The 24585-nt window shown below is 39.8% G+C and overlaps 1 protein-coding gene across 14 annotated transcripts in view; it reads right to left on the reverse strand.

Moving 5' to 3' along the window:
• The window catches only part of tasp1 (taspase, threonine aspartase, 1), a 67046-nt gene that overhangs the window by 20184 nt on the left and 22277 nt on the right, over positions 1–24585 (reverse strand). For 13 of the 14 annotated variants that reach the window (XR_008301173.1, XR_008301171.1, XR_008301172.1 and 10 more), the window contains 6 exons: positions 23594–23678; positions 23298–23377; positions 22458–22564; positions 12692–12832; positions 12449–12527; positions 12154–12264 (listed from right to left, as the gene is read on the reverse strand). Coding sequence is in view for 11 of the 14 variants with exons in the window: in XM_034301352.2 (XP_034157243.1) it covers positions 12154–12264; positions 12449–12527; positions 12692–12832; positions 22458–22564; positions 23298–23377; positions 23594–23678 (603 nt within the window). In the remaining 3 variants the exon portion in view is untranslated. The remainder of the gene's footprint in view (positions 1–12153; positions 12265–12448; positions 12528–12691; positions 12833–22457; positions 22565–23297; positions 23378–23593; positions 23679–24585) is intronic. The other variant, XM_053230840.1, reaches the window with a different exon arrangement.

Consider the following 24585-nt stretch of genomic DNA (forward strand, 5'->3'; position numbering starts at 1 on the left):
TGAGTGGTTTGCATCTTGTGTTATAGCCTCTATATTTCTGCTTATGAAGTCTTCATCGAACGGTAGATTGTGATACCTTCACCCCTCCCCCATGGAGGGGTGAAGGTATCACAATATTTTTGAGTTTTCTTCACAGCTGTCACAGTGTTTCTGTTATCAACTGTTGTTGATTTCCTTGGCCAACCTGCTTGATGTCTGGTTGTTAATACACCAGTGGTTTCTTTATTTTTCTGGACATTCCATATTGTTGCACTGGCTATACAAAGGCTCTGATCGATTTGCCCTCTTTTCTCAACTTCAAAATGGCTTGCTTTTCTCCCACAGGCAGCTTTTATCTTCATGATAATTTATTCTTTTTAACAACAAATGCAGTCAAACCAAGAGTAGACATTCAGAGTTATTACCCCTCTGGGGTCGAAAAACGTGCTGGCGCGTTCTGTGGCATCTTCTCCTTATAACGCCGAAAAGAACTTAAATTAATCTGTCAGTTTTGATCTTACAGATAAGAGCATACATCATTCGAATCTGTAAAGGGTCTACTTTTATTTGTATACACTCATAATAACAACAAAAGGCTTTGCTTTTGTAGAATAAAGAAAACAGACAGGGTGCGTTCTCTGTCTTCTCTGTCACCTCTCTTCACAGACACGTAAATAAAACACCCTGAACCTCAGCAAATACTTGCCTCAAAGACATGAGAAATATATGTATAGAAAGCTTGAAATGTCTACTTTTAAATTAAAGTCGAAAACAAATCTCTTTTTACGTAATCTGTATTAAAGTAAGGAGTTGTACAGTTTCTCCTGTCTCACTTCATTATAGCTAATGTGATCCCTCCTCGCACTGAGCACGCTGTTCATATGGAAATGATCTGAGGTGAGCCAGGTAATTGTGTACACGCCCCCGAGAAATGGCATAAAACGTCAAGCTTCATCACAGAATTTAGTCACTTTTTCTGCACGTTTGGATGATGGCACGCTACACGGGTGAAGAAGCACTCCGGCTGGTTCTGGACAGCGACGAAGAGACTACTTTCTCCTCAGAGGAAGAACGCGACTCAGACGACGAATGTTTGCATTTTGAAGAGCGACTGGACCCAGCGGAGGATATAATTCCTGACGAGTAAGCCCTTAATTATTACCTTCATTATTTAAAATGTTGTTCGGCTATATATATATATATATATATATATATATATATATATATATATATATATATATATAAATTTGATTTACAGTAAATTGTGTGCTATGTGGCAATTGTGTTCTTTTTTCTATAAATTAGTACTAGTATCAGTGAACATCACAATAATGTAGTTTATTTGTTTACTTTTTTTATTTCAGACGTGAGAAAAACAGTGCAAAAGAACCTGTGGCAAAGAGAGTCAAAGCAGATAAGCAGCCCACTCTGTCATGGAACACAGAGACTGATGGTGTGTCACAGAAAATAACACCAAAATGGACCAGTGTTGACCATGTGCCAGTTCCAGGAGCTGAGCAGGCCTCAGATGCCACTGCTGGTCGCCGGATCTGTGTGCTTTGTAACGCAAAGCATGGTAAGAGGTAGGACACTCCTTGGAAATGCCAGGCATGTGATGTTCACTTGTGTGTTCAGCTGAAAAGGAACTATTTCCTAGAGTGGCACAAAGTTGTATAGCTGTTCAATTCTGTGTACTATGTGAGAGAGTAGGTTATACATAAGGTGTAAGAGTGGGCTTTTACTATATTCTAAATAAACTACAAACAAAAAATATATAAATTTCTTTTGTCCTCACATTCTTTTTCATAGCACTTCCCTCTCAGCCACATTCCTGACTGAAAGGCTCATTGTGCAGTTCATTATGCGGGTCTTTTTCTTCTCAGGTGTCAATCACATTATTATTCATGATCATTCACGCCCTCTTGCATATGCCCTTTCGAAACAAAAAGTGTCTTAGAAAATTTAAATCAGTATATTGTTTTCTGTGAATGAGTGAACAAGATGATTATCACTTCATTTTGATGCAAAAACTCTAGGCTACAAGATCCAGTTCTCAAAAGTCTTGTGAACCAATGTTCTGTATGTGTTTTATGGCCTTATTTCAGTGACTTAAAAATTTTAGTTTTTCACTAACCACGCATAAACACTGTTTTCTCAAAACACAATCATGTATAAACATGCTGCTCACATTCTTGTAGCCCAGTTTGTGCTGATTACAGTGTTATCAGACTTTAGCCATTAATATGTTTAAAAGCAACTGAAAAAAGAACAAATGTCAGGGCATGTCAAAATTTGTCCAGGGCCCCAAAACACCCTTAGACCCCAGAGGGTTAATTGTTTAAACAACCCCAAATTCCCCAGATCTCAATCCGATCGAGCATCTGTGGGATGTGCTGTAAAACAAGTCCTATCCATGGAGGCCCTATCTTGTAACTTACAGACTTACAAGACTTAAAGAATCTGCTGCTAACATCTTGCTTACATATATATATATATATATATATATATATATATATATATATATATATATATATATATATATATATATATACACACATACTGTGATATAAGTTATCACTAATATATAATTTGTTAAAAAAAAATTTGAGGGTGGGGAGGAGTTGGAATTCCACAATTTGTTTTATTAAAAATGTCTCATGACACTGCCTAGAAAAAGGCTGATAACTATTAAAAAATATAGAGAATGGTTAAAAGTGCCCAATAACTTGTATTTTGAAATATTCAATATCATAATATTTGTATATTCAAATGCAGACACGCTTCTTGGAATTTAAATTCATTTGTTGTGCTTCACATAATATCCACCAGGTGGTGCATGGAACAACATACTGTAGCTCTATGCACATGTTGCTTGTTGCAAAACAGTTCTGAGAGAGGTTCACAGATCTCCTGGCCAAGCACAAGCAGAGCATGGGCTTCAGTACAAGAAACAGCACAGTTTGGTTGGAAAAGAGTATATACACTCTACATTACATGTCCTTGCAGAGCTAATGCATCTACTAGCAAGTTGTTTTTTTTTTGTGTTAGGATTTTTGCTTTAGCACTATTTAAGCCATTTATGTACATAATAGTTTTTAATCTATCTTGTTCTTGTGTGCATACTCTTTCTGTACTGTACCCCTGCTGTTGCTAAAAGCAATTTCCCCACTGCCGGACAAATAAAGGAATATCTTACTCTTACTTAATCTTAAGTTGTGTTTGTTCAAATGAAACATGACTGCCCCCAACTGGTCTTGATTTTCCTGCACCCGCAGCATGCGCATGATCCTGTGTGATACTGCATGAAATTGCAGGATCCCTTTTCCTTTCATGTGCATTCTCAATGACCAAATCTGTGTGCTTTTGTTGATGTGAGAGGTTAGGGGAGAATGACCAAGAGCAGGCCATGACCCAGCGTTTGCTCCAGATGCTGCTGCAACCCACCACATCCCATCTGCAGCCACTCCAGCCAGCCCCACTCAGGAAGATGTCCTCCACGGATGATCTGGAGACCTTCATGGAACACTTAGAGTGCATGGCAGTTGCCTGGGGATGGCCCAAAGATGAGTGGGCCCTACAACTCCTTCCCTTGCTGTTGGGGGAAGCCAAGCTCGCCATCCAGCGCCTGCTGCTGCAAGCACATGTGAAGTACTAGGCTGTGAGGTAGGCGGTGCTGCAATAGTGTGGCTGGTCCCATGAGGAACATCAATGATGCTTCTGGGACCTGAAATATGTGGAGATTGGCTGCCCGTTTGTGTTTGGCCAGCAGCTCAAGGACTCCTGTAGGCAGTAGATCCAGCTAGAGGAGGATCAGCTGGCAATGTCTGCTGCAGCAGGCAGCTCTCCTTTCTCTCTTTCTCACCCTCTCCTCTGTCCTCCCCCTCCAGCTCCCTTGAGCCGAGTTGCCAGGACCCTGAAACCTGCATCTCGAACCTGGTTTTTCCCTCTGGTTCCTCTCTAATGGCCCCCCCATACTCCCTCTCTGCACACACGGTGAACCTCCTGTCCCCAACAGGACTGGGGAAAAGCCCAGGTTGGTTTGCTGGCATGGCATGCATTTTCAGGACCCGCGTTCCCTAACCGAAGCCAGGAACACTCACCCAATCGAGCAGGAACGTACTGCGTGTCAGTGAGTATACAAGGGAGTGCACATCAGACCTTGGTGGACTTGGAGCGTAACTAGACCACCATCCGTCAAAGCCTGATTCAATGCAGGGGATTGGGAAATGCACGATTAGTAAAGGAGAGGTGTGTGCACAGGAATGTTCATGATTATCCGCTGATGCCAGTCATTACTCAATTCTGGTGGCAAAAGCATAGAGTCGGCGGTTAATCCTCACCTTACCCATCCACTAATTCGTGGGGCAAATTGGCCAGGGTTTCAGGCATCAGTACAAGAAATGTTTGTGAATGGGTCCTGCAGTAGAGAGGCACAGTGTGGAGTTTGGTGGTGCTGGGGTCGTCTATGCCCCTCCACACTTCGTAGGGATTCCCCTCAGGGATTTCCCCTTGGAGCAGTCATGTGTGACAAGACTCTGTGAGAGTAACTGATGGTCAGCAAATTCAGCCCAATGTTCTGCTATCCCACCTGTATATTTCAGTTATTAAAAATAAGTAATATCGAGTGATGCAGGACACTCAAACCAAGGAAGATATGATCCAATTTTTGGTACCGAAGAGCTGTAGGGAAATGCTATTCCCTGCAGCTCATCATAATAAGATGGCTGGCACTTGGGCCACTTCAGGGCCCGTTTCTATTGGCTGGGCAGGAAAAAATTCACAGATGGTGTGCAGCATGTTACGAAAGTTAACTGATGAATCTGCCATCCACCCCAACAGTGCCATTGCGCCCCCTTCTATTGATCGAGGTCCCCTTCAAATTGGCATGGACCTTGTCAGGCCATTAGTACAGACTCCATGAGGGCAATGTTTTGTGCTAGTTTTAGTAGACTACACAACGCGATACTCAGAATCAGTGGCTCTTCACAACATCTCAGCATGCAGTGTTGTGGAGGCACTCTTACAAGTTATCTCTTGTTGGAATCCTGAAAGAGATCCTGACCAGGGCACTTCTTTCATGTCACGCATTCTTTTTGCAAACTGTACGAATTATTAGAGATTAAATAGATTCATAATACCAGTGTTTACCATCCACAAACAGATGGGCTGTTTGAATGGTTTAATCAAACCCTAAAAAACATGATTCTTAAGCTTGTTCACAATGAAACTTGGAATTGGGATAAGTGGATGTTTTTTTTTTTTTTTGATGTTTTTGGATGTTTTCAAGAATTCAGCCATAGAGACAGGCATTCACATGCAGCTTCACATACAGTCAGGTCCGGAAGTGTTTGGACAATGACAGAGTTTTTGTTATTTTGCCTTTATACACCACCACAATGGATTTGAAATAAAACAATCAAGATGTGAACGAAGTGTAGACTTTCAGCTTTATTTTAAGAGGTTCCACAAAAATATGGAATTTACCATTTAGGAATTACAGCCAATTTATGCAAAGTACTTCCATTTTCAGGGGCTCAAAGGTATTTGGACAATTGACTGACAAGAAGTTAATTGACCATGTGCGGTCCATTCCCTCGTTACTTCAAGATAAATGATGCAGATAAAAGGTCTGGAGTTGATATCAGGTATTGAGTTGGCATTTGGCAGCTGTTCAACTGGAGCTACCAATATGAAGTATAAGGAGATCTCAATACAAGTGAAGGAGGCCATCATTAGGCTGAAAAAACAACATACAGTCAGGTCCATAAATATTGGGACATCGACACAATTCTAACATTTTTGGCTCTATACACCACCACAATGGATTTCAAATGAAACGAACAAGATGTGCTTTAACCGCAGACTGTCAGCTTTAATTTGAGGGTATTTACATCCAAATCAGGTGAACGGTGTAGGAATTACAACAGTTTGCATATGTGCCTCCCACTTGTTAAGGGACCACAAGTGATGGGACAATTGGCTTCTCAGCTGTTCCACGGCCAGGTGTTTTATTCCCTCATTATCCCAATTACAATGAGCAGATAAAAGGTCCAGAGTTCATTTCAAGTGTGCTATTTGCATTTGGAATCTGTTGCTGTCAACTCTCAAGATGAGATCCAAAGAGCTGTCACTATCAGTGAAGCAAGCCATCATTAGGCTGAAAAAACAAAACAAACCCATCAGAGAGATAGCAAAAACATTAAGCGTGGCCAAAACAACTGTTTGGAACATTCTTAAAAAGAAGGAACGCACCGGTGAGCTCAGCAACACCAAAAGACCCGGAAGACCACGGAAAACAACTGTGGTGGATGACCGAAGAATTCTTTCATAATACCTGTGGTGTATTATGTATTACATTCCAGTAATTATTATATTATTTACAGACCCCCAGGGCCATATTCTGAATTCCTGTGTGAATTTGCGGATTTCATCTCTAACCTGGTTGTTTCTTTAGACAAGGCATTAATTGTTGGAGACTTTAATATTCATTTTGATAATCCAGATGACCCTCTGAGAACAGCAGTTGTGTCCATTCTAGATTCTGTAGGGGTTAATCAGAATGTAATAGGACCCACCCATAGTGGTGGTCACACTCTTGATTTAATACTAACATTCGGATTAAATATAGAAAATATAGTCTCATTTCCACAGTCTGAAGCTATCTCAGACCATTACCTCATCTCATTTAAAATGTGTATTAATCATAGTATATGCACCTTGCCACGTCACGTACGTTCACGTACGTACACGTCAACAACTGCACAGAGTTTTATCAGTAATCTCCCAGATTTATCAGCCATGATTGGATCACCGTCTGATCCCGAAGAACTTGATCAGGCAACTGAATGTTTAGAATCAACGTTCTGCAACTCGCTAGATAAGGTAGCTCCACTAAAAAGAAAAATAATTAGGGAGAAAAAGCTAGCACCCTGGTATAGCGATCACATACGAACTTTAAAACGGCCCACTCGAAAACTAGAACGTAAATGGCGTCAAACTAACTTGGTAGTATTTCAAATAGCATGGAAGGAGAGCCTTTTGAGCTATAAGAAAGCTCTTAGTGCTGCTAGATCAATGTATCTCTCCACCCTAATTGAAGATAACAGAAATAATCCTAGATTCCTATTTAATACTGTAGCAAAATTAACTAGGAATAAGACCACAATAGAAACACACACACAATCATTATATAGCAGCGATGACTTCATGAATTTTTTCAATGGTAAAATTGAAAATATCAGGCTAGAAATTCAGACTATTAATTTAAAACCGGACAGTTCTATAACTAACCCCGTAGATGATAATATGAGATAAACAACTACAACGCTTTACTCCCCTTGAAGAGACTGAACTAATTTCACTAATTTGATCATCAAAATCATCAACCTGTATGCTAGATCCTTTACCTACTTGTTTCCTCAAACAGATAATTCCTGAAACAATCAAACCTCTTTTAAAGATAATCAGTTCTTCCCTTAGCATTGGCTATGTACCTAAATCTTTTAAATTAGCAGTTATCAAGCCCCTGATTAAAAAACCTGACCTTGACCCCTGTCAGCTGTCTAACTATAGACCAATATCAAACCTCCCCTTTATTTCCAAGGTCCTAGAAAAGGTTGTAGCACAGCAGCTATGCTCATACTTACATAGGAATAACATTCATGAAATGTATCAGTCAGGATTTAGGCCTCATCATAGCACAGAGACAGCACTGGTAAAAGTTGTAAATGACTTACTACTGGCCTCTGATCAGGGTTGTGTCTCCTTGCTGGTGCTGCTTGACCTTAGTGCAGCTTTTGATACCATTGATCATGCTATTCTCCTCAATAGACTAGAAAATGTAGTGGGCATTAAGGGAACAGCCCTTTCCTGGCTCAGGTCTTATTTGACTGATCGTTATCAGTTTGTAAACGTAAATGGTGACTTCTCTTCTCATGCTAAGGTAAAGTTTGGTGTCCCGCAAGGCTCTGTTTTAGGCCCACTGCTCTTTTCTCTATATATGCTACCTCTGGGCAAAATTATCTGTAAGCATGGTATTAGCTTCCACTGTTACGCTGATGACACACAGTTGTATGTTTCAGCAAAGCCAGATGACAGACACCAGCTTAATAAAGTTGAGGAAGGTGTAAAAGACATTAGAAACTGGATGCTTATTAACTTTCTCTTACTTAATTCTGACAAGACAGAAGTACTTGTACTAGGACCACATGCAGCTAGAAGTAAGCTTTCTGATTACATAATAACTCTGGATGACCTTTCTGTTTCATCATGTGCAGCAGTAAAAGACCTTGGTGTGATTATCGACTCTAGTCTTTCTTTTGAAGCTCATGTAGATAATATAACTAGGATTGCTTTCTTTCATCTCAGAAATATTGCTAAAATAAAAAATATGTTGTCACTAGACGACAATATATTTGCATGAAAGCATGAAAATTAGTTCATGCTTTTGTTACCTCTAGGTTGGATTATTGTAATGCCTTACTGTCCGGATGTTCCAGTAGATGCATAAACAAGCTCCAGTTAGTCCAGTATGCAGCAGCGAGAGTCCTTACTAGAACCAGAAGATATGACCACATCACCCCTATCTTATCCACACTGCATTGGCTCCCAATCAAATTTCGTATTGATTATAAAATACTACTATTGACCTATAAAGCACTAAATGGTCTCGCGCCACAGTACCTGAGCGAACTTTTGGTCTTTTAAGATTCGTCACGCCTACTTAGATCAAAAGGTGCAGGCTATTTGTCGAATAATGCGGGCTACAGCTGGGGGTAGAGCTTTCTCTTACAAAGCCACACAGTTATGGAACAGCCTTCCACTTAGTGTTCGGGGCTCAGACACAGTCTCAGTGTTTAAGTCTAGGCTGAAAACATATTTGTTTAGTCAAGCCTTTTGTGAATAGTTTTCTTAGGTACAGGGGCAGGTCTGGAGGGTTTCACAGGCATAGAGTGTTGTGGTGAACTGGGATGTTTGGATGCTGTCGCCCCCCACTCTCACACGTTCTCTCAGGTTTGTCGACAGTGGAGTGGCTGGCTGCCTTATGTCCCAGGGTGGCCTCATGTCTGTGTTAGCTTCTGGCTCTCCCTTTTAGTTATGCTGTCATAGCTAGTCTTGCCGGAGTCCCTGCTTGCACTCTGCATGCAAAGTACATCGTGCTTAACCATTAGAGGACAAAAGCTCACCTAACAATCTCTTCCTTTCTCTCCATCTCTCTCTCTCCCTCACTCTCTGTCGAGCTACACATGCTACTTCTGAGATGCCAGTGATGCCAGTGATCCTGACCCCTTCTGCTCCTCCTCGCTGCCTGACCCATCCGGATGCCCTACTTCTGGTTGGAGTTCTCATCGGTTGAGTTCGCTCGGTGCTGCTGGGGGTGGCCCCATATGGATTGCCTGAAGAACTGTTTGGATTGCTGGGGATTGTGCCACCTGGGGGCTGTGGAGATGGCTTGGGGATCACCTATGGGGAGCTGTACTGTAATGGCTTGGGACTGCGATTGCTGTAGTGGCTTTGGGGCTGCAGTTGCCACGAGCAGCTTCGTACTCAGGACTCCATCAGTGGACAGTGGATAGATTTTAACCAGCCGGACTTCTTGCAAAAACTGTGATGAATTTATTGGTTGCACAATTGCACTATTTGTCCATATAGTACAAAATAGAAGGGATTTATTTATAATCGCACTATCCGTTGCACCCAGATGAGGATGGGTTCCCTTTTGAGCCTGGTTCCTCTCAAGGTTTCTTCCTCATATCATCTCGGGGAGTTTTTCCTTGCCACCGTCGCCACTGGCTTGCTCATTAGGGATAAATTCACAGTGATAAATTCAAATATTTACAATATATTTTTGTGAATCCATTTATTTCTGTAAAGCTGCTTTGTGACAATGTCCATTGTTAAAAGCGCTATACAAATAAAATTGAAATTGAATTCAATTGAATTTCCCTGGTGAAGAAAACACCCTTCACAACAGTTGGCCAGATCAAGAACACTCTCCAGGAGGTAGGTGTATGTGTGTCAAAGTCAACAACCAAGAGAAGACTTCAACCAGAGTGAATACAGAGGGTTCACCACAAGATGTAAACCATTGGTGAGCCTCAAAAACAGGAAGGCCAGATTAGAGTTTGCCAAACGACATCTAAAAAAGCCTTCACAGTTCTGGAACAACATCCTATGGACAGATGAGACCAAGATCAACTTGTACCAGAGTGATGGGAAGAGAAGAGTATGGAGAAGGAACAGAACTGCTCATGATCCTAAGCATACCACCTCATCAGTGAAGCATGGTGGTGGTAGTGTCATGGCGTGGGCATGTATGGCTGCCAATGGAACTGGTTCTCTTGTATTTATTGATGATGTGACTGCTGACAAAAGCAGCAGGATGAATTCTGAAGTGTTTCGGACAATATTATCTGCTCATATTCAGCCAAATGCTTCAGAACTCATTGGACGGCGCTTCACAGTGCAGATGGACAATGACACAAAGCATACTGCAAAAGCAACCAAAGAGTTTTTGAAGGGAAAGAAGTGGACTGTTATGCAATGGCCAAGTCAATCACCTGAACTGAATCCGATTGAGCATGCATTTCACTTGCTGAAGACAAAACTGAAGGGAAAATGCCCCAAGAACAAGCAGGAACTGAAGACAGTTGCAGTAGAGGCCTGGCAGAGCATCACCAGGGATCAAACCCAGCGTCTGGTGATGTCTATACGTTCCAGACTTCGGGCTGTAATTGACTGCAAAGGATTTGCAACCAAGTATTAAAAAGTGAAAGTTTGATTTATGATTATTATTCTGTCCCATCACTTTTGGTCCCTTAACAAGTGGGAGGCACATATGCAAACTGTTGTAATTCCTACACCGTTCACTTGATTTGGATGTAAATACCCTCAAATTAAAGCTGACAGTCTGCAGTTAAAGCACATCTTGTTCGTTTCATTTGAAATCCATTGTGGTGGTGTATAGAGCCAAAAATGTTAGAATTGTGTCAATGTCCCAATATTTATGGACCTGACTGTAAATCTATAAGAGAGACAGCAAAAACCTTAGGTGTGGCCAAATCAACAGTTGGGTTCTTAAAAAGAAAGAAAGCACTGGTGAGCTCAACAACATTGAAAGGCCTGGAAGACCATGGAAGACAACTAAAGTGGATGATCGCAGAATCCTTTCCTTGGTGAAGAAAAACCCCTTCACAACATCAACAGAACTCAAGAATCCTCTGGAGAAGGTAGGCGTATCACTGTCAAAATCTATAATCAAGAGACGCCTTCATGAATGTAAATACAGAGGGTTTACAACAAGGTGCAAACCACTGGTAACATTCAAGAACAGGAAAGCCAGATTAGACTTTGCCAGAAAACATTTAAAAAAACTCCCATGTTCTGGAATAAAATTCTTTGGACTGATGAAACCAAGATTAACTTGGACCAGAATGATGGGAAGAGAAAAGTATGGTAAAAGAAAGGAACAGCTCATGATCCAAAGTATACCACATCATGTGTCAAACATGGTGGAGGAAGTGTTATGGCATGGGCATGTATGGCTGCCAATGGAACGGGCTCACTGGTGTTTATTGATGTGACTGCTGACAGAAGTAGCAAGATGAATTCTGAGGTGTATAGGGCTGCACTCTCTGCTCACATTCAGCCAAATGCTACAAAACTGATAGGACTCCGCTTCACAGTGCAGGTGGATAATGACTCTAAACATACTGCAAAAGCAACTCAAGACTTTTTGAAGGCAAATAAATGGAATATTCTTCAATGGCCAAGTCAGTCGTCTGATCTCAACCCAATAGAGCATGCTTTTCACTCAGTGAAGATAGCAAGAAAGTAGAAGGCAGAAAGACCCACAAACAAGCAGCAACTGAAGGTGGCTGCAGTGAAGGCCTGGCAAAGCATCTCCAGGGAGGAAACTCAGAATTTGGTGATGTCCATGGGCTCCAGACTTCAGGCAGTCATTGACTGCAAAGGATTTTCATCCAAGTATTAAAATTATGGTTATATTTACAAATATGTCACTTTGTCCAAATACCTTTGAGCCCCTGAAAATGGAGGTACTTTGTTGAAAATTGTTGAAAATTTATTCCTAAATGGTAAATGCCATATTTTTGTGCGGTTATTGTCCAAATACTTCCAGACCTGTCTGTATATGATAAGGTCAGAGGTACTCACCAATAAACTTGTTTTGCATAGCCTCCAGGAGAGCCTGATGAGCGCTGTCAGCCTGCATAGCTGTGGCGCACTCTCTAGCTAACATGGTGCGCATCAGATGCTCTCCACAACCTGTGACAATCAGCAAGAACAAGAAGATTCAGCTACAGGTTACAACCTTTAGTTAATGCATGTATACATACTTAAAATTTGGCTGACTGAACTAAAATCTATGCAGAAAGTTGTACTTTCTTGCTATCTTAAGTCTCGGAATAGGCCAAACATATCATATTTCACCACAAGGTTGTATTCATACCTGAGGTACTCACGGCTGTCGAATAAGTTCTAGCATCATGGGCATTTTCAGCCCAACAGCCACACCCATACTGCGCAGCCTTAGAAAAAGAAAGTAAGATACACAAAGACATAACTCTAACATACACAACGACAGGAGAAAAATTATTCCAAGAAAGTAAAAATAGTATTCAGCAGTTTTAAATGTGGAGGATTCATTGTCTTCAGCAAATTGCAGTTAGTATTGCAAATTGCAGTTACTTACCTGGCCTACTCGCCCTGGGTGTTTCATAGCTAATCCTCCACTAGAGACAGCGGCTGCGACATTCCCTTGCTGGTCCACAACAACAGCTCCAACAGTATCCAGAGAGGCAGGCTCCTCTAAATCAACCATTTCATTCACCTGCTTAAAGAAATCCTAATTACTGTTCTATGCACCAAAATTAACATACAGATGCAGTTTCATACACAGAAGACTGTCTTATCATACAGTAATATTTAACAAAACCACATATCACAATTACTGGCATCACTGAGGGTTCTTAGAATGCTCATGAACAAAACGTAACTGAATGTTATTTACATTTTACTTTTTATTTTAACTCTACCTGAATGTTTAGGAAGTCTTATGACTTCTTGTTTGACTTTCTGTTTAGGGTATAAATATGAGGTGACACCAAGGACAAATTCCTTTACTTATTCACCATCAGCCTTTTTAAAAATATAATCACAATCACATTTAGGGCGAGTGTTTTTTTTCAATGGGAAACAACAAAGCATGCGTATCATGGAGGTGAGACATCGGTCCTCCTTTTCCAGCTGTGGAATATTTCAAAGCCCTCTGACCATATCAAAACAACCTACGAAACAAATTATATGCAAGAAAAATTTGCAAGCAAGCTTTGGATGGATGTTGTACTGCATACACGAGAAATCTTAAACTAAAGTCTGTTCGTTTCCAGGTGAAGTCTGATTGGATGGATCTGGGATTCAATAGTCTGATTTCAAATTACGGGCTTTAGTAGTACTGAAAGCATTGAAAGTGTTACAAATGCTAAGTGTGGAACACTGCAAAAGACATATAGTATATTCTATATATGTGTAATGCTCATATGGGAAAATAACTTCATTAAATTGCTGGATCTAAAGGTGAATTAGCTAAAACTTATTCAGAAGTGTGGGCTAGTCAAACAAACCTTTGTTGTTTGGAAAGGAGATCAGAAAAACCTATGAGAAAACTAAGACCACAAAGAAGTTAAAGAGATGCCAGAGAGCATTAGTGGTTCTGTCACACATTTGTTGATGCAAAGACTAAGATGGGAAGAAAAGTTAAAGATTTTGAAAGACATCAGCCTGCAGTGAGTGAAGTCATCAGATTTGAAAGAGCTTTGAGAAAAAATACTGAGAAAGCCCTCTATACATAAGAGCTAAGAAGAAAGGAAATAGAGTTAAAGGCAAAAGTAGAGCTAAAGACAAAGCTAGAGCCAAAGGTTAAATGGTGCATCGCTTGGTTAGAAAAGAATAAGCGGAAAACAGCCAAGAAAATGCCCGAGCATAATGCATATGCAAAAGAGAACTTTGCATTGCAGATACCCCACCTTATTCTGAAGTGGGAAGCTCTGATCAGAAAGCAGAAATCAGAGTAAACTACACTGCCTCCCAAAGGCTAAAGTGACCAAATGAATTAATTCTGGTGAAAAGGGGGAAAATAGAACACCTGCTGTCTGAAATGGCACATTCTTGCAGGTCAGAGCTGGACCAAAGTGATTCTGATGATGAAATTCAAGGCCTCTCAAAATTACACACAGAAAAATAGAACTGATTGATCAACATCAAGTGCCTGCACCGGCTGACACTGACAAATAGATTAAAGATGTGAAACATCATAGAGAAGCTGGGATGAAGACAAGGTATGATCTTTGGCCCAAAGCTATGTGTAACCTACATCCATATGATGGTGTGAAGATACTGAGTGCTTTCACTACACCAAGAGAACAAACTGAACTCAACAGAGCCCTTGCCAATGCCATCAGTGAAGTTAAGCAAAACCTAGCAGCAGCATGGACTGCCCTTGAGAACTGGATTCGGAACCAGGCAAGTGCATGTCAACAAGCTGCATACAACGTCTAATTGAGTGTTTCCCGTTATAATGAGAGTTTCCCAATTATTCGTAAACATAGTATTAGCTTCCACTACTATGCTGAGGAAACAAAGCTACAGTCCCCTCTGAAAGTATTGGAAGGGCATTGCCAGTTCTTTTATTTTTGCTATACACTTGGACTTTTAGGTTTGGTGATGTCAGTGGCTTGATGCAGGTATTGTAAGCAAGAAACATGCAACCAAATATTAAGTGTTATTTACTTTATGAATATCTGTTCCAATATTTTTGCTCACCAAAACACTGGGTAGTCTGTACCAAAGCTGCCATGTTCTAAATTGCTTAACACATCTGGATGTAAAAATCAGGAAATGAAAGCTGAAATTCTCATCTATTGTCTCATGCTCATCTTTTGATTTCGAACCCAAATTTCTTCAGTGTATAGTAAAAACAAAAGAATTGGTCTTACCATTCCAGTACTTTCAGAGGAGAATGTATATATTTCAGCAAAAGCCAGATTACAGACACCAGCTTTATAAAGTTGAGGAATGTGTAAAGGACATTAGACATTGGATTTTGAGTAGCTTTCTCCTATTTAATTCTGACAGGACAGAAGTACTTCTACTAGGATCACAGACTGTTAGAAGTAAGCTTTCTGATTATGTAGTAACTCTGGATGGCCTTTCAATTACATGATGTTCAGCAATGAAAGACCTTGGTGTGGTTATTGACTCCAGTCTCTCATTTGAAGCTCACATAGATAATACAACTAGGATAGCCTTTGTTCATTTCAGAAATATTGCTATTGACATAATAGACATTATTGCTATAATCTCACTACATGAGGTAGAAAAACTTGTTCATGCTTTTGTTATCTCTAGGTTACACTATTGTAACATATTGCCGTCTGGAAGTTCCAGCAGGTACATTAACAAGCTCCAGTTAGTCCTGAATGCAGCAGTCCCCACTGCTCCCAGTAAAACTTCACATTGATTATAAAATACTACTACCAACCTACAAACACTGAGTGGTTGAACACTGCGATACCTGAGCAAACTCGATCAAAAGTAGCAGGCTCTTTATTGGTACATAGGATAATGAAGACTACAGCAGGGGGCAGAGCCCTTTCTTACAAAGCCACATCATTATTGAATAGCCTTCCAATTAGTGTTCAGGACTCATACGCAATTTCAGTATTTAAGTCTAGGCTGAAAACCTATTTGTTTAGTCTGGGATATTTGGATACTGTCATATACTGTTACATAGTCTTGCCAGAGTCCATTCTTGCACCCTGCACACAATGTTCTTCCTCTTAAACCACTACATGACAAGAGCATACCTAATAATCTGTGTTATTTCTCTCGCTCTCTCCCTCTGTCCCTCTCTCTCCATCAAGCTACATGTTACTACTGCTGCGTGATGAGATCCTGATTGCTTCTGCCCTCCTGACCTGCCTGAGCCATCCTGATGCTCTACTTCTGCTTGGAGCTTCCTTCACCTGAGAATGACTTGCTATAGCCATAAGATTGCAGGGAGATGCTGCAATGATGCTGAGATGCTGTTTATGGTACCACACGGATACCCTAAATATGGCTGTGGAAGGTCTCACAATTGCATTTACTGAAAACAGTATACACTCAAGTCTCATTCGTTATTCAGTGAATAACCTCACTTGGATACTAGAGTTTTAAAGCTAAAAATGCTAATGAAGCTAAAAATGACTCAGATGCTCATACTGAAGATCCTTTAAACACAGAGTTTGACATTATAGTATACAGTTGTGAAAGATTAATGACTTATAATTACACTATCTGGTGTCACCCAGAAGAGAAGGTGTTCCCTTTTGCTCAGGAAGTTTATCCTTGCCACAGTTGCCTATGTCTTGCTCATTAGGGATCTAAATCTAAATGCATATCCAGATTTCTGTAACGCTGCTTTGTGACAATGAACATTGTTAAAAGCGCTATATAAATAAAACTGAATTGAAATTAAAGCAAATATTTGGGATATGGGTGGTCATTTATGGCACGATGGTCAATGGGCTGGTATGCCTTGAGAGCGATGTAGTGACATCAGAGAGCAAAGTGATGGGAGTACATGTAACGACTGAAAAAACTGAAGGTTCGCAGACAAAAATTAAAGCAAAACTAGTCTTCAAGTGTTTCAAATGTGGAAAACCAGGACATTTTGCCAGAAATAGCAGGACAAAAAAAGAAAGCATCGAATATATTAACACCTTAGCACACTGAGTCAAAAGACCAGACAGCTGAACTTGGTACTCAATGCTGTGAGAGAGACTCTGGAGGAATAGATTTCCCTTCCTCCAGGCCCCTGCTAGTGTTAATTCAACATCAAGCAGATGGCCTGTGTGTGTATATGCAAATGGACAAAAAGAACTTGACTTTCTATTGGGATACCACAGCAGAACTAACAAGCATTCCTAACAATATGGCAAGGAGAATTGGAATCCCACTGACAGCAAGATCTTCAAGGGCTGTTGGGGCAGGAGGAGATGACATCTGTCTACAAGAAAGTGAGCCGATAACACGGTCATTTACTCCAACATCTATCACAGCTCCAGTATGGGTCGGTAACCTCACAGACCAATTGTTCAGCCTAGACATTCTGCTACAACTCGAAGGCAGTTTTGAATTCAACCAAGGCAAAGTCATCTGGAGAAACACTGAATCTGGTCTATGGACAAAGCAGATTGCAGATAGAACCAGTGAAATTCACAAACTAAGTTCCTCCCAACACAAAAAACCCTATCAGCAAGATGGATGGAATTCTTCCCATTATATGACATAATCCCACAGTTTACAAAATGGCACTCCACCGCCACCTGAAAGAGGTACCAGAAATGTCACCAGTCAAAACTCTTCCTGAAAGAGGTACCAGAAATTTCACCAGTCAAACCTTGTCAAAAAATCTCCTTAAAAGACCTTACTGAGTAACACCTTTGTCTGACATTAAAAGCAGAACAGTTCAGTAAAATGTGATTTAGAGTCAGAGGACTTATACATGACTGACATGATGGTGCCTCTTCACCCACTAATACAAATATGTGTTAGTCTTGAGTGACCAATGCAATATCTTGTGTACACAGTCTGATCCCAGCAAGTTTTAAATGAAGGAGTCCGTCTTTTGCCAATAACAGGACTGATTTCCTGCAGTTGTTATCCTCATTTTTGTCCCATTTCACTTGCCACTTTCTGACAGTATAGGAGTTCAAGATCGGTCAGAGGTTGTCAACATAACGTCTGCACAATATATTAGACCCAATCACATTCACAATATTGTTGATTTTAATACTAAATAGGGTAACAGAAAAATGCTTCTCTGAGGTATTCACAGTTCTTGTGTGTGTGAGCTTGAGAGGGTAGGGCCTACCCTGACTGCAAAACATCTGTTAGATAAGAATTTGGAGATAAAAATGGGCATGCGCCCCCTAAAACCCATTTGTTACAAGTGCTTTAAAATGCCATACTTCCATGTAGTGTCATATGATTTCTCTAGGTCAAAAAAAAAAACAGTTACAGCATGTTTTTTTTTTTTTTTTTTTTGTTTTTTTAAACAAAGGCATCATGTACATAAGATTCCAGTCTAACAAGATGATCTATTGTGCTCCTATCCTGTCTACTGCCACACTGGAGTCTACTTATTTGGTTATCAGTTTCTAGCTCCCAGACAAGACATTTATTAACTATCCTCTGCATGGTTTTACAAAGACAACTAGTCAGGACTATAGGTAATTGTTAGGGTTAATATAGTCCTTGCCTGGTTTAGTTATGGGTATAATTACTGCTTCTAGGCAGGAGAGTGGTATGTGTCCTGATGTCCAGACTATATTTAAGATGTTTTATAAACTGATAGTGAATCTTTTCTGGCCTGATGGCAGTATCATGGGACTTCTTTATGGAGTTCAGGAGTTCTTCCATTGAGAAAGGCTGGTTATATTGCTCTGTATTGTCTGAGTAGAACTCAAGTTGTTTCCTAGTGTACACATATTGCTTGGAATTCGGGGAGGCAGTTTTGTGTTGAGGAGTTCTTTTCGAATGCTAGCTTGTTTGGTATTTCACCTTTTGTGGTAAGTAGAGTGCCTTGATGTTTGATATGCTGCACTTGTGCTGCACTTCCTTTGCCCTTCATCTTAAGCATCATACCCCAAACCTTCTTTGCTGGTGTATTTAGTGTTAGGCTTGATACAAATTGCCTCCAACTTTTTTTTTTTTTTTTGCATTGATGCCTTGTCTGGCCTGTGCCCTAAATATTTTGAACTTAGATAGATTCTCTGTTCTTGGGTGTCAGTTAAAGAGCCTTCTGCTTTTAGCTTAGTTAGCTTTTTTAAGCTGCCATCTTTGCATTCTTTGTTGCGTGTCTGCTTCTGCCATGGTTATAATCAAGGGGAAGTGACTGCTCCCACACAGGTCGTCCCAATAATTCAGGTTCACACGTGATCAAATCAATTGTAGAGTATGTCCCATGTCCTGAATGCAGACAGGTATTTGAGCTGTCATTTCGCACACACACACACACACACACACACATAGCATTTTTACTGATAAAAGTTTTCTATTGTCTTGCTTTTAGTGTTGTAGTGGCTGCTTCCCCATTGAACTGTGGCTGTTAAAATCACCCATGAAGGCATATGGGGATTTCAGCTGACCTGTGAGGTCTTCCAGGTCTTGTAATGTCACAGAGCCATCAGGTGGTACATAGATAGAGCACAGTGTGATGGGTTTGTGGAGTGTTATGTGTACTGCTGATGCCTTTTGGTTGGTGTTCATTGCAATGGGGCTATGGATGATATCATGTCTTATTAAGATGGCTGTACCACCAGAGGGACGTTGTGTGTTTGGGCAATAAGCACTGAACACTATAAAATTTTTCAAGGCAATGGAGCTATTTGGTACCAGGTGAGTGTCCTGAAGACAAAAGGCAAGATAATTAAAAACCACAGCTAAGCACTGCAATTCTTTATAGCTGGCTCTAAGACCACGACAGTTCCACTGAATAATATTACTCCAGATCATGTAGGCAGTACATGTACGCACACCTTATTCCTGCCTTTGGGTGAGAGGCTTCGGCTGTGAGAGGCCAGTCTCTGCCATTTCAATAACTTTTGAGTGTTCAGTTCAGTTTTGTTCAGACCGGTTTCCTGGCTGCCATTTGGTTGTTGTAGAGTTGATTTCTTTTTGCTCTTACTAATGTATAGATTAAAGTGTTCTCTTGATGAGCTTTCATTCTGGCTGGTCTGGATCGGGTTAAGTATGCTTGAGTTCTGAGTGCTTATTATCTTGTTTTTTTTCTAGAGGGGGGACACTTATTACCACTAATTGCTTGTAGTTTGTCTTTGTTCATCCAGGTCAAGTCTGTCTGGTTTTCGACTGTTCATGTGGACTTCACTATGGATGCAAATGATCTCTCTAGTTTAAAGGATGGAAGGACTTCAACCAGTTTGCGTGCTTCAGGGTAGCTAACTAACACATTTCATTCTCTGGATCTCTTTTCCTTTGACCCAGACAGGGCAGTCTTTTGTGGAGGCACTTTGTTCACCTGCACAGTTGCAACACTTTGGTGGTTTTTGGCGCATACATTCATGTCCTTCCTCTCCACAACTGCAGCAGATAGCTTTGTTTTTACAGCTTGCTAATCCATGACCAAATTTCAGGCAGTTGAAGCATCTTAGTGGGTTCGGTATATATGCATCATCCGGTACTCTTCAGTAGCCTATTACAATCTTTTCTGGTGGTTGTGGCCTATCAAAATTTTTTTTTTTTTTATTGTTATTCATTTGACATCTGCCATACCCTGGTCAGTTCTGAGGTTATTTCAGCTTTATCCATTTCCTCCAGCTCTCTAGTGTAAATTATTCCTTTACTACGGCCTTCCCTCATCCATGTTCTGAGATGGACGAGGGAAGGCCTTTAAACGAGTACCAACCAATTCAATGGCACGTAAAAGATTATCTGCTTGTGCCTTCTTCGAGCACTCCACTAGAATCTGGCCAGACCTCAACTTTTTTTGCATCTGTCTGTCCCAGCTATTTCTGAGATGCCTTTTTGTATGATGAAAGGAGATTGCTAAAAGGCATGTCTGGTGATAGATTCTAGGATTACGGACTTCTTCCAGGACTTATTTAAATGACAGTTAAAGAGAATCTCTTGTTACTGTATCAAGATCTAAAAGGTAATCCAGAATCATTTTTTTGGATCATTCTGTGCTGGAATTATGGTAGCTGCAGCAGACCACATTCCTCAAGTGCCAGGACCTCTTCCTCCACAATCACAGGTTGCAACTCATGGCAAACAAGTCACCCATTTTTTCGCCTCTTATGATGAGCAAGGGACCTAATTCATAAGACACCACTAACTACATTACCACATGTATCAGATAATCTGTTGCAGCAAAAGAATTTATTTAAGTGCTTTTGCCAACGAAATTAATGCAATGTTACCAGTTCCACACACTTTATTAGTTTTTTTTATTTGCAGTTCAAGCCCTAATTTGTTAAATTCTGACCAGACAAATATAAATAAGGGCAAAATAAATATTCACTCAATAACAATACAAATTGTCACAATAACAAACACTCTGAAGCTAAATATTTTTTGCTTGCAGCATTTGGTCAAAGTGAATCATTTGCAGTGTATGGAATTGACCATGAAACTTTGGAGTAGGCACTTAGTTTTCAAAGCCTAGAATTGAAACTTTTTGGGATCAACTTCAATGTGAACTGAAATTAGGATGTACAATGTAATTTCATCTACAAAAGAAAAATTTAACTACTTACAAGCTTGTTTTTTGGGGTTTTTTCTGCCTCAGATGCAGCCAAGAGACTGACAAATCCTACAGTTCATAGAAATTATATTTGGTCTATATAATCAAACACAATTGGTTAAAAAACCATAAACTCACTAGTCTTGCAATGTTATTGTTCATCAATTCAGTCTGGCTTCTATAAATAAAAGCAATGTAAAACAATAAGCAATGTAGATGTACTGAAGACTCACAAGCTACTAGGTAGAGCTGAGATGGAAGAAATCCTCCAAGACAGTGCTGCAAATGCGGCAATATAACAGACATTTTTAAATTTACTTCAAGTGCAGTTTGATCTGATCTGCAAACACATAGCTAACATTATCTAATTAGGCTGTATTAATTGTATATCACTATCTAGCAAGTAAAACTGCAACTTGCTGCAAACAATCACCATCCACTCTAACAGGAACACCCGTACACCTGCTCATTTATGCAGTTATCCAATCAGCCAATCATAATATGGCAGCAGCACAATGCATGCAGAGCTTCAGTTAATGTTCACATCAAGCAACAGAATGAGAGAAAAAGTGTGATCTCTGTGACTTTAACCATTTGCCAGTGCCAGATGGGCTGGTTTGAGAATTTCAGATACTGCTGATCTCCTGAAAATTTCACACACAGCAGTCTCTAGAGTCTGGTGCGAGAAACAAAAAATATCCTCTGAGCACAGGGTCTGCAGGCTCAGACACCTTGTTTATGAAAGAGACTGGAGGAGAACGGCCAGACTGGTCTGAGCTGACAGGGAGTCTATAGTAAATCAAATAAGCCATGATTTGATTTTACAACCATGGTGAGCAGAAATGCATCTCAGAATGCACAACACATCAAACCTTGAGGTGGATGGGCTACAACAGCAGAAGACCACATCAGGTTCCATTCCTGTCAGCCAAAAACAAGCATCTGAGGCTATCATGGGGAGGGACTCACCGAAACTGGACAGTTGAAAACTGGAAAATGACCCCCCCCCTAATCTTCAACTGGTAGTCTGTACTACCAAAAAAAAAACAAAACAAAAAAAACAAAAAAAAAACAAAAAAAACCCACAAAAAATACCGCAGGAGATCAGTATATAGTGCCGACTATAGTAATTAGCTTTTATTACTTAACTCACAGTTCCACTTGATTGTCGCCGTCTCTTAAAAGAGTTATGTTCTGGTTCCATCTTCTCTGCCATCTCCATCTTTCGTTTATTCCTTTTGTAGGCTGACAAACTAAATTCTGAAATATTTCAAAACAAATATCAGTATTTGATTTTAGATGTGATATGATACTAGATTAGATCCCTCTCCAAAAGATTTCTGCCCTTTACAATACATCATCAAAAACATCTGGTCTCCACTTGGTTATAATTTGCTGCACTACTACTTCTAGGTCTAGAGTTTGCAGATTCAACCCATACATCATCAGCAGAATATAAACCTTACTGAATATGAACTCTATTATGGCAAAATGGACTTCTGCAACTCCCTCCTTGACTGGTTTCCCTCATATGCCACCACTCTTCAATAAAACATTCACAAAGTGTGCAGTTTAAGGCTCAACATCATACCATTAGCACATTCTCATTTGACCTTTCTCTTGTGATGACTTCAGAGGCTCCCCATCATATTAAATATTACTCTTCGCACTGTATTCTTGTGAATATAGTCTTCTTATTACTATATTACAAAACTATGTACAGACTCTTGGCAAACACACAAAAAAGCAGAAGTAGGTTGCCATTAATAAAGTTTAAGTAAGTACTTTAAATCAATCATTTATTATTGCATTAATAGTCATCTGAGCTAATGAAGACCATGGTGCTCAGTTGAAGAAGACCTAGCAAGCAGAGTATACAAAATATAGAAGCCACTTAAGTTTAATATTAGTTTGACTGAGGTAGTTTTTTTTAACTGACTGGAAACTGATATATTCTGGTTTAGTTATTGTAGTTATTTTACAAAATACTTACTGGTGGCCATCTTCTCCGAAGGACATGGAGGTATACCATGACTGATAGCCCATTGTTGAGCTCCAATTCCAGCTAAAAAACTAAAATAAAAAAGCATGAACCTATTTACTTTAAACAGTGAGACCTGAGATACATCTCCCAGAATCAAAACAGCACTAAGCATGTAAAATGAGGTACAAGTGATGAACATTAGATATCTAACACACAAGCTCTTGCTGAAGGGGATACAAAATCATTGAATTTATATTAGATCTTAGTAAATCAGGGACATCTGTCTAATAAAAACATGAGCTCACCAGGGAGGAATTCTTCCAGCTGAAAGTTTCCCTTTCTGTGCTTCATTCAGTAGTGTTCTGGCCACCAATACTGGATTCTTGATTCCTGAGAAATATCAATAAAATTGGCGATTTTAAATACCTGTTGGCGTTGGCATATATGTCTGATTAAGCTGAGAGGATTTAAAATCAGTATGCCAGTATTGTATGGAATCTATGTCATAGTTTCCTCGTAGTTGTACTTGGTTACCCCCTTTAGTGCTTTGAGTAGAAATTACTTTAAGTAGAGAGGGCATTTTCTTTAGACATAACACTGATCCAATATGCAGGATTGGTATGGGGCCAATACCAGCAAAATATGGTGGATCGGATATTAGAGGAAAAAAGAACTAAATTAAATAACATTAACGTTTTTTGGTTAGGATTGATTTATATTTATATTTTATACTTAATTATATTTTTTATACTAGCAATACAAGTGATTTCTGCTTGAAAGAGTTGAACTTAATAAACAACACCAAAAAAAAAGGCTGTGGTTTTGTATGTCATGTTTTTAGCTATGTATTCTTTTCCTGTATTTTTTTTAACTAAAGTGCGACAGTTTTTTAAAAAAAATCATTTTAAAGCTTAGTTGTTTTTAAAGAAAACAATACCGGATAGGTATTGGTGTCAGATGATACTCAAGGTTTCACTACTGTGCAGGCAAAAGTAAAGAAAAAGTAGAATCATGCCATTAGAAGTAACATCCTATCACCCAGCACAACTGCAACATTACTGGTTCAATGCCCGAAACATATGCTTGTGATCTTATTTTACAGCCAATCTCTACATTACTATTGTTACTAATTAAAATCTATGGGGTATTACAGGCTGCATAATATTTTTCAGAAATTTTAAAGAAAGACAGTATAATTTTCACCAATTCTTTTATTAATAACCAAAATGTGTACAGCATGTGCACATCGAGAGGCAGGTTTTGAAAAATCAGTAATTTTCTACATTTTTTGAGTTCT

The sequence above is a fragment of the Pangasianodon hypophthalmus genome, chromosome 28 (assembly GCF_027358585.1).
Source record: "Pangasianodon hypophthalmus isolate fPanHyp1 chromosome 28, fPanHyp1.pri, whole genome shotgun sequence".
NCBI classification, from domain to species: Eukaryota; Metazoa; Chordata; class Actinopteri; order Siluriformes; family Pangasiidae; genus Pangasianodon; species Pangasianodon hypophthalmus.